At 35.9% G+C, this 19,566-nt stretch overlaps 1 protein-coding gene across 1 annotated transcript in view; it reads right to left on the reverse strand.

Annotated features, from left to right (window-relative positions):
* The window catches only part of LOC121444278 (transcriptional regulator ATRX-like), a 143,172-nt gene that overhangs the window by 53,059 nt on the left and 70,547 nt on the right, over positions 1–19,566 (reverse strand). The window contains exons 14-23 of the mRNA XM_041646103.1: positions 18,188–18,281; positions 16,825–16,927; positions 14,223–14,447; positions 9,978–10,119; positions 8,894–9,003; positions 7,618–7,764; positions 7,295–7,472; positions 3,926–4,063; positions 2,579–2,754; positions 462–579 (exon numbers count right to left, since the gene is read on the reverse strand). Coding sequence (XP_041502037.1) covers positions 462–579; positions 2,579–2,754; positions 3,926–4,063; positions 7,295–7,472; positions 7,618–7,764; positions 8,894–9,003; positions 9,978–10,119; positions 14,223–14,447; positions 16,825–16,927; positions 18,188–18,281 — 1,431 coding nt within the window. The remainder of the gene's footprint in view (positions 1–461; positions 580–2,578; positions 2,755–3,925; positions 4,064–7,294; positions 7,473–7,617; positions 7,765–8,893; positions 9,004–9,977; positions 10,120–14,222; positions 14,448–16,824; positions 16,928–18,187; positions 18,282–19,566) is intronic.

Below are 19,566 nucleotides of genomic sequence, written 5' to 3' on the forward strand. Positions count from 1 at the left end.
GGCTTTATTTACATAATACACAGACACTCGTGGGCATTTTCTTGCATATTGTTGGCGGTGCTGAAAATCAAGCTGAGGTTCCCTTATATACCATGTTTAGTTGAAGAGCACTTCAACTAAACAATTATTGCTTTAAGATTGTCCCTTGAACAATCTTAAACAAATTACTTGGATAGTAATTTTAATTTAATTATAATTTAATTGCAATTTTTTATTGATTTTTATTGAGCCCTACATTTTTCTCTGCTCCCTTCCACTTCAACACTCTCCCAAAGTCCCCATGCTCCCAATTTACTCAGTAGATCTTGTATTTTTCTACTTCCCATGTAGATTAGATCTATGTATGTCTTAAGCATACTTATTTCATTCAAATGTAAAAAATATGAAATAAACTTAAAAATGGCAAAATTACCAAGAACATATTCATACAGAAGATGAAAACAACTGAATGCATTTGTTACCTGTTAAGTGATCTAAGTAGTACTGATAGAGCTTGCACTGAATAGCAGTCATTCTCACAGCCAATACATATTCATGTTTTGGAGGCAAAAACTTTGTTAATGCTGTATAATCTTTCCTCTGCAATTAACAAGACAGAATGCAAATCAGTTATCTAAACATATAAAAACTTTAAGAGCTCTCATTTGTTGGGAGTTGAAAGACACATAGTCAATATTTTCTAAATGATATTTACCCTCTCAAGTTGTAACAGAAACCACATATGACTATACTTAATATATGTCATATGACTATATAATGATACATTGGTTTAAAAAAAGATACTGCAACATGCCCATCAGATTTTAAAATAAAGTGGTTACATGTGAACGATTGATAAAATTCAAGTTCTCAAGATAATCTTTTCGGTATTTAAAAAAAAAGTATAAGTAGGAGAAGTCATGTGGTAAGTAATACTATCAAAAATGACTTGCTTTTCATGTAACTCATGAATCAAAAGTGTCATGGGAATCAAAAGTGTCACATAGGCAGGGCAGTGGTAGTGTGCACATTTAATCCCAGCACTCTGGAGACAGAGGCAGCCAGATCTTTGTGAATTCGAGGCCAGCCTGGCAAGTTCCAGTATAGCCAGGGCTACACAGGGAACCTCCTGTCTCGGAAAAAATAAAAATGTCACGTAGCCAACTGTTGAGGCATATGCCTGTGATCCTAACACTTGAGATGCTGAGGCAGGAAGATCAAGGCTTCCAATCCAGCCTAGGCTAAAAAGAAAACCCATCTCAAAAGAGAAAAAGGGGGAAAACACACACACATTCACACAAAACTCAAACTCTAAGACAATCTGAATTATGCCAAACACCAACACATAACTTCTGAAGCTATGTTTGTCCCTTTAAGAAAATAAATCATGGGGCTGGAGAGATGGCTCAGAGATTAAGAGCATTGCCTGCTCTTCCAAAGGTCCTGAGTTCAATTCCCAGCAACCACATGGTGGCTCACAACCATCTGTAATGAGGTCCGGTGCCCTCTTCTGGCCTTCAGACATAAACACAGAATATTGTATACATAATAAATAAATAAATATTTAAAAAAAATAAAAAAAAAGAAAATAAATCATGCTTAAAAAAAAGAAAGAAAGAAACACCAATGGCACCATGTTACTGTAGGGACAGAAAATAATACTAATAATAGGTGAATAGAAATAACTACTTAAAACAAAACAAAATAACAAAAAACCCAACTTACTACTTGGGTAATAACAGCAGTAAAGAAACAAAGTACTTATGAGTACATGTAGCCAACCTAATCAAACACAACTGTCTTCTATGACAGCATTATAGCCATCCTAAAAGATATTCTGCTTCACTGTGGATCATCGTTATAGCCACCCTTAGGGTTTATTGTCCTCGAAGAGAATGTAGATATTTAAATTTCTGAATTGATAACAAGATATTTACCTATCTATAAATATGGATTCACCAATAGTCTTACTTAAATAACACTACTAACCTGTTCAATATATACCCGAAAGTAACGAAACCATTGTGTGCATGTGTGTGTGCGTCTGTGAATGGATGTATGACTAAAGAGTGAATGAATATATGAACCACATGTGTCACAGCATAAATGTGGAGCCCAGAGGACAACCTTGTGAGCAAATTTTCTCTTTCCACTTTTACAGAAATTCCAGGGATTAAGCTCTGGTTGCCATGCTTGTGCAGCAAGCACCTTTACCCACTAAGACATCTTGCCAGCCCCTAAAATGATATGTTAAGGATTACTTTAAAATCAGTTCTACTCTTAGTTTATACTAGCCTCTACTACAACTATTTCAAACAATGAGGTTCTGAACACCATGCCATAGTACAAAAAAAGAATTTCTTCATCATAACAGCTGTGCATCTTAAAACAATGAATTTAAACATGAACATAGCAATATATGGGGCAAGAGCATTAATCAACTGTGTTCTTAAACTGTGAAACATATTACAAATATGAATAAATGGCAGATTTTTAAAGAGATGCAAAACTAAAAATGAAAAAGAAACAAAAGTAGTTGAAGCTTCAACTCAGAAAATAATGTGGGATGGCAGTATTCTTATTATGGAAGCATCTGTACCTGAACACATCCGGCTAACATCTCATAGAGAATATGAGCACGTTTTTTCATCACTCTCACATCTACCATTGTAGAATCTGCACACTGACCATTCTGGATTGGATTTATAAATCTATTCCTGAACTCCTTGATGGATCCAAGCAAATTTTCCTTGATAAAGTTAACCATGCAATGATCTAAGAGACAAAATATTGATTCATTAAAAACATTAAAGATGGAAACCCAGAAAAACTCCCCAATATATCACTCATGCCAAAACCTCAGATTATAAAGGGAAGGGAAACCGGAGGCAGAAGGGAGGTGAGGAGAAAAAGTCAAGTTTAGGAAAATATCTGGTTCTAAGTCTGATCTAGAACTACATAAATCATATGAGAAACTGAAAGAGACCATCCATAAACCCTAGGCCTAGTTCTTCTAAAAAGTGATTGATTCTAAATCACTATTCTTTACAGGAAAAAAGAAAACAAGTATATATAACTATAATGATGATTTTATGGTCAGTGAGGGCATGTTGTAAGAAAAATAAATACAAAATAAAAGTAATAAAAGTAGATAATAAGCTACTATGACGCAGCTAAGACTGTTCTTGATTCAGCTGTGCAAGCCTTTAAAGGTGCCACCACTTGCCCTATATTAAACAGCACCACAATGTAAAATAGCATTTCTATAGTAAGGAGAACAAAAGAACAATGGGAAAAAATAACAAACAAATAAAAAGCCTGATGAAATGGAAAACACGAAACTCTATAATGACAATTGGAATTTGCTAAATAAGCTCCTGTTCCATTCCAAGAAAATGAAGGATATAAACAGGCACCTCTCTGTATATTTCAGTTTTCTCTTCCAAAATTGTTAACAACCAGCCTTTCTTTTTATACTTTTTTGCAAGTGGAGGGGAGGTTTCACTGTGTAGTATTGGCAACCCTAGAACTCACAAAGATAAACCTCCTCAGTGATGGGATCAAAGGTGTATACAACCACACTCAGCCTCTTTTTGTTTCCTTACTAGTACTTCCTCCAAGCTGGATATATGAACTTATAAAACACACTGAATAAGCACATACACATTTTGTATATTTTAAAGCAATCGTTAAAGAATTCTGATACTTTTTCAAATATTTGAGTTTCCTTAGCTATATCTGAGCAATGACAACAGCACATGTCTTGTGGTATGCTACTCCTATCCATACAGCATTTCACTTATGATCATGTTGTTCTTTTACAGAAGAATCAACTATAGATCATGGTAAGGGACTATAACAAACAGAAGGAAGAAAAATGGTAACAATGCAAAATTATATGAGTCAACAACAGCATTCTGGAGCATAAAGGTGTATATTAACTCACATTCGATTAGGTTATTTTGAAGTGGTGTTCCTGTTAAAATAATCCTCCTTCTTGATCGTATAGAGTTCATAGCTTTAGAAACAGCAGATGCTTCATTTTTTAGAATATGGCCTTCATCACAAACAACAAAATCAGGGCCTATAAAAATGTATACAAAAACAATGCTTAATTTAAACCCAATGAAACTAAAAAGGCTGTTCCTGGAAACTAAAAAGGCTGTTCTATGGTTAATCATTTTATAATGTTGGTCTTGAAAGAAAGTAACATTATTACAAGCACAATCATATTTTATGTCTCACTATGTATGGTTGAAATGGCACTGATTAGTATTAATCAAAGCAACCACAGCCAAGTACTAAAGTATTACTATAAATAATATTAAGGTCTATAAACCTTGAAGACTAAAGCTTAAAGATTTTACCAAAAGCCAGGTGATATTAGCACATGCCTTTAATCTCAGCACTCAATCAGGAGACAGAGACAGAAGGATCTCTGTGAGTTTGAGGCAAGTCTGGTCTATAGAGCAAGTTCCAGGACACCCAGGGCTACACAGAGAAACCCTGCCTGAAAAACAAGCAAACAAATAAACAAAAGACTTAACCAACATAAAAAGAGCAAGAGAAATACAAGTGAAGAAGATCACTCCCAACACACCTGGGTTTTTCAAAAAGAACTATCTTCTGGGGGATGACAAAAAAAAAAAATAATAACTTTTAGAACTAAGATACTTTAAAATGCTTAAGCACTTTTAACAATTAGAATGAAATATCTTCAAAGATAATATTTTGGCTATAGATTACATTAAAATTATCACAAAAGACAAAGAATTTATATATATATATATATGAAAAAGACAAATATCAAAACTCTATAAGGAATAATATAGGGGCTGAATAAAGAAGTGGCTCAGTGGTTATAAAAACTTGATGTTCTTCCACAGGTCCTGGCTTCCACCTCCAGCACCTAAATCATGGCACCCAACCATCCATATCTCCATTTCCAAGAGATCTGACACATTTTTCTGGCCTCCATGAGCAACAGGCATGAACCTGGTGCACAAAAATACATGCAGGCAAAAACACCCACACATATAAATAAAAATAAGTATTTTAAAAAGGAAATGATAAAAACTAATTACAAGAAGTCATAAAACATTTGCAGTTTATTTAAAATAACACTAAATGCTGAGACTATTTTATGTTATAAACACATTCCTCTTGGTATATGTTATACATGGTATATATTATGAGATACTCATTGCAATACAAATAAATAGTTTGAGACTTAAAACTATCTCTAATCTTAAGGGACAGTGACAAGGACAGGGGAAGGATCAAGCATTCAAAACCCACCTCAACTATGCAGAAAAAAACCTTGTCACCCCCACCACACACACATACACACACAATTTAACAAAACACTAATGGAAAACCAAAGTATTGTTGAAGTCATAACAAGGATAACCTAGACATTTAAACTTAAAAATTAACTAACAAGAGGACTGGAGAGATGGCTCAAAGGCTAAGAGGATTTGCTGCTTTTATAAAGGACCTAGGTTCAGTTCCAAGGACCAAATGACAGCTCATAACTTTCTGTAATTCCAGTTCTTGGGGACCTAACAAGTTCTTCAGGCATTTTCAGGTGCCAGACACACACATGGTACGGACATAAATGCAGGCAAAACACTTACACAAAAAATACTTTAAAAATAACTTAAAAATTAAAGTAAATGAATACATTTTAAAGTAAAATAAGCATCATATCACCTAAAACTACATTTAGAATTGTATTACACATTAACCAGAATTTACTAAAGCAATGTTAGGCTACATAAAAAAAAACCATTCATTTCAGAGCAAGCTGGATACTGTACACCTAGCACCTGGAACTGTTTCCTGGGAAGCTGAACAGCAATAGACTTAATTCCATAGAAGGTTTAGAATTGAAGGCATTTACTCAGCTAACTAGCCCTCCTCTCCTTTGTGTTCCTAAGAGCTCCTGCTTGTCCTCTGATCTACTAGTCTCTCCAAGAATTATTTACATTTTTTTGCTCTTGGCTCTATAGTGATCTGTCTCTTTACCTCCAGTCTCTGTCACATAACACTAAGTCTTGTTTTAAATCTTTTGAGTATATTCTCTTAGCTTCCTCTTCTCACCTAAAACTGTAGCAACTTTGTTGGTGGCTAAGAAAGCAAAAATTCATGAAGTCGCAGCAATGTGCTCATGAGTTAAATAACTGGTAAATTGCTATCCGAGATGTACTAACTAGGAGCCAAAGAGAATGTCTAAGAATCTCAAAGTAGTGGACAAAGAAAACAGAAGCATACAGAATTATATACCGGCTTCCAGTTTCCAATAGCATTCAGACCACCATTAAAATAAAAGGGAGCCAGACATATGATTTAGTAAGTCAAAGTGCTGAGGCTAGTTGCAAATGCATGAGCCCTATTACAGAAACCCACGGTGGTGAAAAGGTGCCAAAAGTTGTGTTCTGTCCTCTGTACATGCAAGCCATGGAACACATATGTTTACATTCATCCATTCTACTCATTACTGTAATCTCAACCCCTCCCTCCCCTCTCTCTCAGACTAAGTAGGATGAAATTTAAAAATAAAATAAGTCATTGCATCTTGAACTGATTCTGAAATCCATTCTTGCACCAATTCCCAGAAATTGAACTAAGATCATCAGGCATGCAGAATAACAGCTTTCACCCACTAAGCTACTTTAGTACATGCCCCATCCTATTTCAGATGGACATATGATCTTACTGCCTCCATTTCAGAAATACTAGGATTACAGATGATTTGCCATGCCCAGCATATAAAACTTACTTCAAAATTAAATTTCAGGCTGGGGATGTGACCTAGCATGCATGAGGCATTGGGATTAATCTGTAGTACCACATCATCACATAAACCATGTGACAGGGTTAATGTCAATAATTCCATCACTCAGGAAGTGGAGGCAGGAGGATCAGAAGGCAAAGATGACCCTCTGCTAGTCACAGAGACATCCCTGTCAAAATAGGGAAGGCTATGATTATAGGCACATGCCACAATGCCTGATTTTAAAAACTGTTTAAAACCATTCACAAGATACACTGAAAAAAACCTGCTGAAATGATACAATAGTTAAAATTCTAATACACCAACCTCAGATCGTAACACGAAAACTCAATAGCTAAAAGTATTAAAGATGATTTTATGTTATTTAAATTATATTTAGAACTAAGAAAAAATAAAACCTAATGGACAAAGGAAACAAGTACTGGCTACTTAATAAGTATTCAATTAATACCTCTTAAATTACAGATAAACACATATATTTCAACTGGCTTTGTCATGTCAGTGCTGATAGTACCTTACCTGGATCAACTAAAGCTTTATTGAAAATTTCTTTAAGTTTCCGACTCTTCACATTCCTTCCTTGAGCAAGATTTCGGTACATCTCATAACCTATGATCATAACGCCACCATCTTCTTGCCATCTCTGTAGCATATAACTTCTCTCCTGAGGACGTTTCACGGTTGCTAATTCAGAGACCTTGAAAAATAAAGGTTTAACAGTAGCTATTAAAACAACTGAGTTTTAAATACTGCCACTGAAATGTGCATTAGTAACTAAGAATCTTCTTTCCATATAGGAATCTCATGCTATTGCTTCAATAGGAAACATAACTAAATGTTACCTCAACTTTTTCATCATCATTTAGTCCCTCCTGCCACTTCTCAAATTCATTCATCCAGTTCAAAGCAGTGTTAAGAGGACAAACCACTAAAGCTGTACTGAAATCCAATTTGTCACACAAAAGAACTGTGTGAAGAAAACTGACCACCTACAATAAAGTAAATAAAGTTACATTTTCATTTAAATATACACAAAACAAATTAGAAAAATCAAACAATCACAATTTACTCAGTTTGCTTTAAATAATGAGCCAGCCAAAAAAAGCAAGATGATAATTCCAAACCCATACAAAATATAGATAAAGAACTATAACATTAAAACCAGTCCTAGAAATGAAGGAGTTTTAGTAGTGAAAAGGACTTTAAACTTTTATTACCATAACAAACTATAAAGTTCAGTAAGAAGGCCGGGCAGTCGTGGTGCATGCCTTTAATCCCAGCACATGGGAGATAGAGGCAGGCTGATCTGTGAGTTTGAGGATAGCCTGGTCTACAAAGCAAGTTCCAGAACGATCAGGAATGTTACACAGAGAAACCCTGTCTTGGGAAAAAAACAAATTTCACCTGGTATCCTTGAAGCTGCTGGTAGTCACACCTGCAAGCACACTGCCTCAATCCTATCAGCACCTTTACACAAACATCACTCTTTTTGGAGTGCTGTCAAGAATATTTGGGTTTTTAACTTTTTCTTTTATTTGAGATTATAAAGCAATAGTATCATCTCCGCCTTCCCTTTCTTCCCTCCGAAACTTCGCACGTACTCCTCCTTGCTCTCTAGCTAATTCATGGTCTCTTTTTCCATTGTTTTTATGCACATATATGAATATGCATACACAAACACCATCTCTTTAAATATGTTTACCCTAACTCTTGATCCTCCCCTTTTAACAGAGTATCAGAAAGTACATTTTTAAATTTCATTCCTCACCACAATATGCAATATACAATACTTGAGAAGGGACCTTATGCTTCTTTACTGCTGTATCTCTACCACCCACCTAAAACACAGCAGAATCCAAAACACTTATTAATATATGTGCAAAATGAATAGGTTTATTTCCTTTTTTTAAAAAAGACTTATTTATTTATTTATTATGTATACAACATTCTGCCTCCATGTATGCCCGCACACCAGAGGAGGGCACCAGATCTCATTACAGATGGTTGTGAGCCACCATGTGGTTGCTGGGAATTGAACTCAGGACCTCTGGAAGAGCAGTCAGTGCTCAACCACTGAGCCATCTCTCGAGCCCTAGGTTTATTTCCTATAGCTCTTACCTGCAAGGTCTTACCAAGGCCCATGCAGTGGGCAAGAATACACCCTGAACCTGGAGATTGCTTTGTCTTTTTCACAGATTCACAGCAGCAATCCCACATAAACTGAACACCTAAGAATGAGAAACCAAAACTTGTAAGAAACAGTAAGCTTTTAGATTTTGTTTTTTAACATTTATTTTATGTGTCTAAATGTATACTATATGAGTGCTGGGAATCGAACCAAGCTGCCATACAAGAGCAACAAGTACTCTTAGCTACTGAGCCATCTCTCCAACACCCAAGAAATAGCATTCAAAAAACAATGGGCACTAAAGATATTTTGTTGTTGTTGTTGTTGTTGACTAAAGACATTCTTAATACAAATAGAACTGGTTTTTTTCCTGCTAAAGAACTAAAACACAAGCAGAAAATGGGGGGATGTCTGTTCAAATACCCTAAAGTATAACACTAGATTTCTCTATACCTTAAGATAGCTTTAAAAGGTAGAAGAATACTTGAAAAACAGAAACTTTAACCAAAGAGGGCAGAGCTTCCTATCAAATACACATTAAAGGCTACAGAATCAACCAGAAAACTATTCCGGGAAGAAAATTCTTCGTTGAGCAATAGAAACTGAACAATAAACAGGGCTGGTAATCCAAGAAGTAGAAACAGCTCAATTTCCCTTATGGACTACTTCACATTTATATTTAAAATTAAAGTAGTAGCTCTATAGTAACACAGCAGAGAATAGGAACAGTTGAATAACTTCCTAATACTAATGTAAGAAAATCAATAAAACACTTACTTCAAAATGCTGAAATGGCACTTCCCTAAGAAAACTTTTGGTTAACTGTGTTTCTTCCTATCTGCTCTAGCCAAGCACTATGTACTCTGCTTCCCACTTGTAAGAGCACTTCTTGCCAATTATGCTTGCAGTCACCAAAACTTGTTCTCCCTTCCTGGTAAGATCTATAACAGCTGTAATCATATTATTGCTCTATAATGTATCTCCAGTGATTAGCAAAATGCTAGACAAACAGAAGAAAACAAAATATAGGTAAAATTTAGCTAAAAGTGATTAAATCATTTAATAACTTCTTACCATCTACTTGGTGGGGTTTCAATTTAATAACCATGTTTCTATGAACCTGCACTAAAGGTTCTTTGGTTTCTTCATCTTCATCTAAAACCAATTTGGTTGTTATTGGACACTTGGTAGGTGAGGCATCCTCAATTTCTATCACCTACAAAAAAGGGAGTTGTTGATAGTTAAGCTCACAGAAATCTTTCAAGCAATGGTGGAGTAGCAATCGTTTTTGGTTTTGTGTTTGTTTTTTTGTTTGTTTGTTTTCAATACAGAGTTTCTCTGTTAAGTCCTTTCTGTCCTGGAACTCACTCTTGTAGATCAGGCTGGCCTGAAACTCACAGAGATCCACCTGCCTCTACGAGCCAAGTGCTGGGATAAAAGGCGTTAGCCACCAGCTTAGCATCAATCTTAAGATAGATTTTTCCAAAGCATAAACACACCTATACCCAGGTTCATATTTTCCAGAGAAAAAGAAAATTTCATATAGACTTGAAATCACTATAGCACCCAAAATATTGGAATACAGTTGTATTAAGTAGGATTTTAAGTAAATAGCTCTATCAGTCAGTGAAGTACTTGCTTGTACAAGCATGTGGACCCGAGTCCAATCCCCAAAATACGTGGAAGGAAGAAGGGAACGAGAAAGGGTGAGCAGGCAGGTAATTAGGCAGGGGAGTGGGGAAAGAACAAAAGGACAAAAGAAGGCAAGAAGGAAAGAAGCAAGCTATCCCTTGTGGTAGTAGAGAAAGGCAGATTCTATCACTCAGAAGCCAGTCAGCATAATATACCTGGCCAACTCCAAGTCCCTGGGAGTCCCTATCTTAAGTGCGGTTGATAGTTCCCGAGGAATGACACTCCAGGCTAAACTCTGCGTTCTACATAAATATGCACCTCACACACACACAAATACATATATACTAACAAAAACCTTAATTTAACATACACACGAGAACAAGTATGTGTACACTCATTTTTTGTCAACCCTAACTAACACTTTAAAGATAGGAACTAAACAACAGACTTAGACCTAGAAAACTGCTTACATATAGCAGAAACCCAATGATGTTTTAACAAAAGAAATGCTTATGTGAACAACTTATTGTCACATGCAAAAAACGAACAAAAATTCTTAATTAGAAAAATTGTAGAAGTGGGGTATGGCTAGATAGGAGAGTTTGCCTAACACGTGCCAGGCCCTAAGGCTCAATTCCCTAACATAGAAAACTAAACAAAACATTGTGTCAAGCATAGTAACAAAGCCTATACTCTTACCACCTGGAAAGTAAACACAGGAAAATCAGGGGGTCAAAGACAGCCTAAGCGAAATATTGAGTTCATAAACAAACTTTGCAACATGAAACATTGTCTCTAAAAACTGAAAAACAAAATATGCCGTTGAAGTGGTAGTCAACCTCTCTCCCATTCCTAAATGCTGGGGTTACAGGTGTTTACCACCACATCTAGCCTAGAAGTTATCTTGAAGCAAACATAAAAAACTAGGAAATTTTATACATAAAAATTGGAAATTAAATCACAGGTTTGTAATGAATTACAAGGACACTAAATTTACATGAAATTTTAAGTGATAAACACATCAAGAATAATACTGAGAGACAGAGTTGAGCATATACATTTAGGTCCAAATTCCATTTCATTTTGCTATGTAAATTTTCTTAACATTAGTTTCTATACTTGAAAATTAGGAATATGTTTCAAGAGCCCTCAGAGGAACTGTGGAAATTAAAGCAGCATATATTAAGAATTAAGTACATAATAAGTATTCAACAGTTATGTCCTAGCATAGACGGTATCATGCCATATCACAAGGAACAGCCACTACAAAAAATTTAATTTCTTAAAATGCCTTGGCCTGTTTGCAAGATATGGTAGGCAAAATGTTAAAATGGCACCAGCATTCTTGCCTCTTGGTATAAACGTCCTGTATAATCTGCCCTCGTTGAGTGTGGTTAAGACCTATAAATACAATGTGATATGAGTCCCAGATATGAATAATCATCATTTAACTCAGACTTACTCAAAACATACTCTCCTAAGTAGGCCTGAACTCAAAGTTAGCCATTCAAAAGATTGAAATGCTTTCCTATGGGGCAAAAAACGGAAGCAACATGTCATGTAGCAGAAAGAAGCATGTAGCAGAAAGAAGCATGTAGCAGAAAGAAGCATGTAGCAGAAAGAAGAAAGAGACTATGTACGTGACTGCAAGAAACTAACACACCATGTTAAAGAGTTGAGAAAATAACAAAAACACTTAGACAAAAGGATAGCCCTGGTTAATTTCTTAAACTTAATGAAACACTGAGCAGAGGATCCAATAGAGTCATGCCTAGCTAAGTCACTCCCAAATTCTCTAATAATGGTAAGATAATGAATTTATCTTCTTTAAAGAGGTTAAGTGGATGCAAACATTTTCAAATAGGCAGAAAACCCCTTGATGTCTGCAACCTCTTTCCTTGGGCAGATCTGAATCCTCTGAGATCATTACACAAAGTAGCAGGGAATATGAGTTCTCCCCCTCTACTATGGTATAGAATGCTCTGCATCCTTCTCCCGGGTTCTGATGCATACAAGCACATGGAGGGAGAACTTTTTGTCTTGGAAACTTTGCCAGCCTCGCTTGCATACAGGAGCAGGCCACTTACCCAGACCACAGTAGAAAAGCTTACTGTGACCATGAGTAGCACCTGCTAGTAAAGATGGGAAGTTCTTTTCTTCCATATAATATGCTTTCATTGCTTAGTTCCCTAACTCATTTTAGATTAAGTATATTCATTATTATTTTTTTACAGTAATTTTCACTTCATAGCTTATTCTCTATCATTATTTTGGCTATTATTTTTCCTATGGTTCTTAGTGGTGTCGTAGCTGGCATTTACTCATTATAAATTTATTCCTATATCTGGTTTAATTTTGGGTTCCCTTTATATTGGGTTCTGAGTGTTGATAAGGAATGAGCTCACCATAAAAGGCAACTCACAAAGACACCAATAAAAAGTCAACAGGTGTATGTATCCCAAGGTTATAGAGGTCACAACACAGAAAAATAAAAATATAGAAATTCAAAGCAGTGCAACTTAAAAAGAACACATTTCTCAAAATCTTATAACTTGAAGAAATAAAATATAATATGACCTTATAATAATGTTTAAAATATCCTTATCTTTTTAATGCTATAGTCTCAACTATTAATAGATGATGATACCAATTCTGGAATCTACTCCAAAATAATCCAAAAGTAGGTAAATATATGAAACAAATCTGGTACTGTTAGTAATGGATGATGCTGGAATAAAAGATACATGGAGGATTACTATATGATTTTCCACACATATATTTGACAGCATTTTCACTAAAAAATTGATTCAAAAAGAGAAATCCCGGGGCTTAGAGAGATAGCTCAGAGGTTAACAGCACATACTGCTCTTGCAGAGGACAAGCATTCAGTTCCTAGCACCCATGTCTGAAAGGCAGCTCTAGTGCCTAGAATCCCAATTCCAACAGACCTGACACCGTCTTCTGGTCTTCATGGGCAAACATACACACATATGAAGCAAACCCACATGCAGACATACATATAAACCCATAATTTAAAATAACAAACTTTAAAAAAAAATTATACATATAAAAAAATCAATTTAAAGCTGACACGAGAACTCAGCAGATAGAGGTACTTTCTACACAAGCCTAACAACTGAGTGGAACCCACATAAAAGCAAAAGGAGAGAACCAATCACAAAGTGCCTTCTGATAAACACATGTGCATCATGGTACATATGTACCCCATACACACAATTTTAGAAACTAAAAAGAAATTTTATAAAGGAAGTCATTTTCCTAACTAACAATATTACAATCATTTGTTATCATGTAACAGTCTCAATTGTTTTCAAATCCTTAATTATACAAGCATAGCCTAATAAGCATAGCATGCTAACACTGGTGTAAAAGAATTTTACCTAGAAATCTACAGTTTATTAAGACATTCAACTCTTGAAAACCTGTATGCATCTGTGACATATGTCTATGAAAGTTATATATCGCCGGGCGGTGGTGGCGCACGCCTTTTATCCCAGCACTCGGGAGGCAGAGGAAAGCGGATCTCTGGGAGTTCGAGGCCAGCCTGGTCTACAAGAGCTAGTTCCAGGACCGGCACCAAAAGCTACAGAAGAGAAACCCTGTCTCGAAAATCCAAAAAAAAAAAAAAAAAAAAAAAGTTATATATCACAGAAATACAGTGGCTACCTCTCTTAATTTCTCTCTCTCACGTTCTCTCTCTGCAATACGTTTTCGTCTCTCTTCTTCTTCTTTAAGGGCATTCTGGGTTTCTGTTCTTAGTTTATCATCTTTTAGAATCTTCCGAATTTTCTTTCTGCCTTTTCCAGGGGACTTAGAATCATCATTTTCATCCTCCTCCTCCTCTTCCTCCTCCTCCTCATCATCTTCCTTTTTTTCTTCTTCAGAATGGGTCTGTGGAATTCAAATACAGAGAAAAACAGTAAAAGTGCTCTAATTCATTTATTTCATGTTAAATTGTGTAATGTGCCAACAAGGGGCAGATGAAAAACTTTATTAATTATATCCAGAAATAAACAAGTGTTGAATAAAACTTCAATTAAACCAGAACAAAAGAAAAGAATCAGGGCTAAAGAATCAAACAGGTATTAATTTTAAAACTGTATACGAATAGCTAACAAGAACATGAAAAGATATCCAAACTGACAGGTCAGAGGAAAAAATTCAAAACTGCAATTAGGTACCGTTTTATGCACATTGTAATTATTATTATTAATAAAACCAAATTTTGTAACACAAAGGGGGCCTGCTTGTTGTTGGGGTTTTTGTCCCGCCCAGTACCCCACAACTGTTTAGCCCCACAGAAAAATCACACATAGGTCTCCATAAATTATAAGCTGATTGGCCCATTAGCTCTAGCCTCTCTCACTAGCTAACTCTCACATCTTGATTAACCTATTTTTCTGATCTATGTTAGCCATGTGGCTCAGTACCTTTTTCAGTGGGGCAGATCACATCCTGCTGCTTCGGTAATCTGGGCAGGAGTGGGAGGAATCAACTTCCTCCTTCCCAGAATTCTCCTGTTCTCATTGCATCATTTCTATTTCCTGTCTGGTTTTCCCACCTATACTTCCTGCCTGGCCAATCAACATTTATTTAACACATGACTGACAGATTACAAATTCTCCTGCACCACTTTCCCCCTCTTTTAAAAAAAAAAAAACAAAGGAAAATATCCATAGTCCATTTTTTGGGAATGTGGGCATAGTATTCTAGGCTACTTCCAGCTGGTTGGGGGCACTGATAATCTTATAAGGAACCTAAAGAAAATTTAGAGTTATAATCAAGTCCTGATTGGAGTATCCTGTGAGTCTTGATCATCTCAGGCAGCAAAATTTAAGAAACTAAATGTCAGTGAACATGAGGCAGTACAGTGCTTTTAAGAATGCTAAATGATGTAACCAATATAGAAAAACTATGTGGAAATCTGACCCAGCAATTACAACTTGCACACATACCAGAGACAACTAAATGCAGGAATAAAAACAAATATTTACAGGTATGTTCATAATCGCCTGACTCAAAACAATTAAAAGGAAAATAAGCGATGTCCAACAACAGGTGAATGAATACTCAAAATGTGATATACATATACAACAGTTTATCCAGATGTAAAAATGAAATGCTGATATATACTACAACATGAATTAAACCTGAAAACAATTCATCAACAAAATAAGATAGGAAGGAAAGCAAATATTTTATTGTAAAAGGTACTTTAAATGTCTAATTCATAAATCAGAGCACACCAGAAGCAAAATAGAAATCAGACAGAAAAATGACAAAGTTCAGTTGGCCTTGGGCTGAAGAGATGTCTCACTAGTTAAAAGGGCTTGCTGTTCTTCCAGAGGACCTGAGTTCAATTCCCAGCACCCATATCCAGTGACTCATAATGGCTCCAGGAATCCATTGCCTTCTTTTGGAGTCCTACCTGCACATACATGGCATTAAACACAACACACACACACACACACACAGAAATTATGTTTTAAACTTCTGAAAAGTCCAGTGGGCCTGAAATTGTTGTTTGTGAAAACAATTAAGGCCATTAAATAGTATATTCTAACATGTTTCCAAAGTTAGTTTTTCAAAAAGTAAAGCCTTCTGGCCTAGGAGATTGTCTCAAGTGAAGGGTAGGTATCTAACATGCCTGAGGCCCTATATTCACGTCAGCACTCAGAAAGCTGAGAAAAGAGGGTCAGGAATTCAAAGCCTACCTCAGAAACAGAGTTAGTTCAAGGTCAGGCTGAACTACATGAATCCTATCTCAAAAGAGGAAACCAATATACTGTGTGAAAAAAGTATTTTTGTGAATTTAAACAAAGAAAAAAATGAATGAAGATAGTTATGTTTTGGAGCTGGAGAAATGGCTCGGTGGTTAAGAAAGAGCACTGACTTCTCTTGTAGAGGACCCAGGTTCAATTCCCAGCAACCACATGGCACCTCACAATTGTTTAAAACTCCAGTTCCAGTGGATCAACCACCCTCACACAGACACACAAGCAGGCAAAGTACCAATTTGCATAAAAAGGTAATGATTGTATTATATTACAATGTTTTAAATGTGAATACAATAACATTAAAAATGAATTAAAGACTTTCTGCTAAAGGCAAAGAATAAGAAAGAACAAATGATTCTTTCAACAATAGCAAGAATTAAATAATAAAATGTAATTACTGAATGGAATACAAACAAAAATGGTGAACTTACTATGAAGTATAATATAATGGGTGAATAATAATTCAAACAAACAACAAATGCCATTATTACCTTATTTTCACTGGAGGAATCCTCTTGAACTTTAATCCGTCGTCTTTTCTTTTTCTGTTTATAACTCCGCTGATTTTCTTCCAATTCTGCTTTCTTTGCAGACCTTAAGAAAATTTTAAATGTAAAATAAAGTAAAATAAAATGCTTACTGATGAGTATTACTATTCTGGAAATACCATGCCAGGATCATGTATATGCTGGCACACATACTACAGCACTGAGCAGCATACATATGCCATGTTATTATTTTAGTAATAATAAAAGGCACAAATCATAAAATTAAGCATCTTAGCAATTTTAAGCATATACTTTAGTAATATTAATAACACTGACTTTTTCTGAACACCACTGCTCAAATGTATGGCATGCATATAGCATGCAGCAGACTGCGGGGTTTCATTCTCAGCACTACAAAATCAAAATCAAGCAATTAAAAACATTAACGAGGAGCTAGGACTGTAGCTTAGGTGGTAGAGCGCTGGCCTACAAAGCACAAAGCTCTAGGTCTAAGCCCTACCACAGAGTAAAATGGTGCTAGGAAACACCTGCCATCTCAGCACCCAAGAAGTGAAAATAAGAGTAACAATGGTTCAAGGTCATCCACAGGTACACAGAAACTCCAAGTCAGCAGCCCTGGCTATATAACACTGCCCAGCCACTCCCCTCCCTCCCGGCAAAAAAAAAAAAAGGAAGAAAGGAGGGGCAGAAAAAGAGGAAGATCTGTCTGGGCCTGTACCTCATTGGTAGAATCATTGTCAAAAACACATAAAGCCCTGAGTTCAACCATCACCACTATTACAGACTAAATATAATTATCTGTTTTCTTAATTTTTATTAAGATACATTAATTTGCACAATGTTAAGGGTTTCATAAACACATTTATTCCCTGTGTGTGTGTATAAGTGTGTGTGTGTGAGAGAGAGAGAGAGAGAGAGAGAGAGAGAGAGAGAGAGAGAAAGCACCAATGTGTAGCAGTTAAGAAAACTTGTAGGCATCAGTTCTCTCTTTGTATCAATTTATTTTCAAGGATAAGGCTTATCAGAAATTATCTTTACCCACTGAGCTTTCTCACTTTCAAAAATTAATTTCAAACATGTGTGTGTGTGTGTGTGTAACTTTATTTGCAATCAATCATAGCCCTTCTTCAGAGGGAGGGGGCCAGAGTACATATGCAGGGAAACAAGAATAGCTTACCAGTATCAATTCTCTCCTTCCACCACATGGGTCCTAGAACAAGCTCAGGTCATCAAACTTAGCAGTAGGCAGCTTTACTGTCTGGGCCATCTCATTGGCCCAATTCCTAACCTTCTTTGCAAAATAAAGCAAAAGAGACATACAAACAAAAATATGTGTAATACTGACCTTGTTCTAGGCCGCTGTTCATCCTCAGATTCACTGACTTCTTCACTAACTCCTGACTCTTGAAAGTCAGTGTCTTCTGAATCCTCACTGCTCACTTGAATTTAGAAAGAAATGAGTAGGGTTTTCAAAAGAAACAAAATCCATTTAGTCATTTCACATTAAAACACTAGAGAATTATATAAACACCAAAAGGAGAGAGACAGACAGAAAAAGAGAGAGTATATATTACTAAGAGAGTATATATTACATAAGATATACCAAATTCAAGTATTCAAGCCCACCATAGTGGCACACCTTTAATCCCAGCACTAGGGAGGTAGAGGCAGGTAGGATCTCTGTGAGTTTGAGGCCAACCTGGTCAATATAAGGAGTGCCAAGACAGCCCAGGATACATGGTAAAACCCTCTATCTCAAAAAAAAAGCAGACCAAAACATGATAAACCAGTTAATGATTCAAATGGTACAGGCTAAACAGCCTTAATCAGATCTGAAATGCACTAAAATCTGAAGTCTATGAATATCAACATATTCTATGAGTGAAAACATCTAAACTCATGTGCTAAGTTGCTACCAAAATGCAGGTGCACTGGGAATACTGCATAAGTACATGAGGCAGAGATGACAAATACATGAATTTTGTGCTAACAAGGATCCATTTCCCAAGATCTCATTATTTATATATCAATATTTCAAAAAAGGGAAAACGCACTAAACTAAAGCATTTTTGGTACGATGCATATTAGATAAGGTATACTAAACATGTATTTATAAATATAAAACTGTACATCAATATTAAAATGCAGGTGTTTAGTACTATATAAATTAACAAAATGAGAATTAGCCATACATATGTAAGTAATAATCAAAGGTAAATTAATGGAAGTAAGTCTGGGTACAAGTAAACAAGGCTGCTCAAGGTAAAATGATTGTAAACTTTCTGCCAATGAGGATGATTAACAACCATGTGCAGGACACAGAAAGCCATGACCTAAGGATTCGAAAAGAGAAACAATAGCAGGCAGATTGCTGGTTGAAATCAAGACTGATATAATGACTCCTCTATAAAGAGGGAGACACAAGACAAGTCAGCTGTTGACTGCCATGGGTAATTTTCTTCCTTTGTCTGCTGTATTGCTTAAGTTGTTTGATTGGTTGGTTGTTGTTAAAGTTTTTTGTCAGCTTGACATAAGTAAAAATCACTTGGGGACTAAAAAGAGCAACTGAGAAAATGTCTCCAGTAGATTGGCCTGTGAGCAAGACAGTAGGGCATTTTCTTGATTCATGATAGATGTGCACTGGGGTAAAGGGGTGGTGATCAGCTCTGGGCAGGTGGTCCTGAATCGTAAAGCAGGATGAACAAGCCTTGACTAATAAGTCAG

The sequence above is a fragment of the Microtus oregoni genome, unplaced genomic scaffold (assembly GCF_018167655.1).
Source record: "Microtus oregoni isolate MIOR12 unplaced genomic scaffold, Mior012 000119F_ref0000445, whole genome shotgun sequence".
NCBI lineage: Eukaryota > Metazoa > Chordata > Mammalia > Rodentia > Cricetidae > Microtus > Microtus oregoni.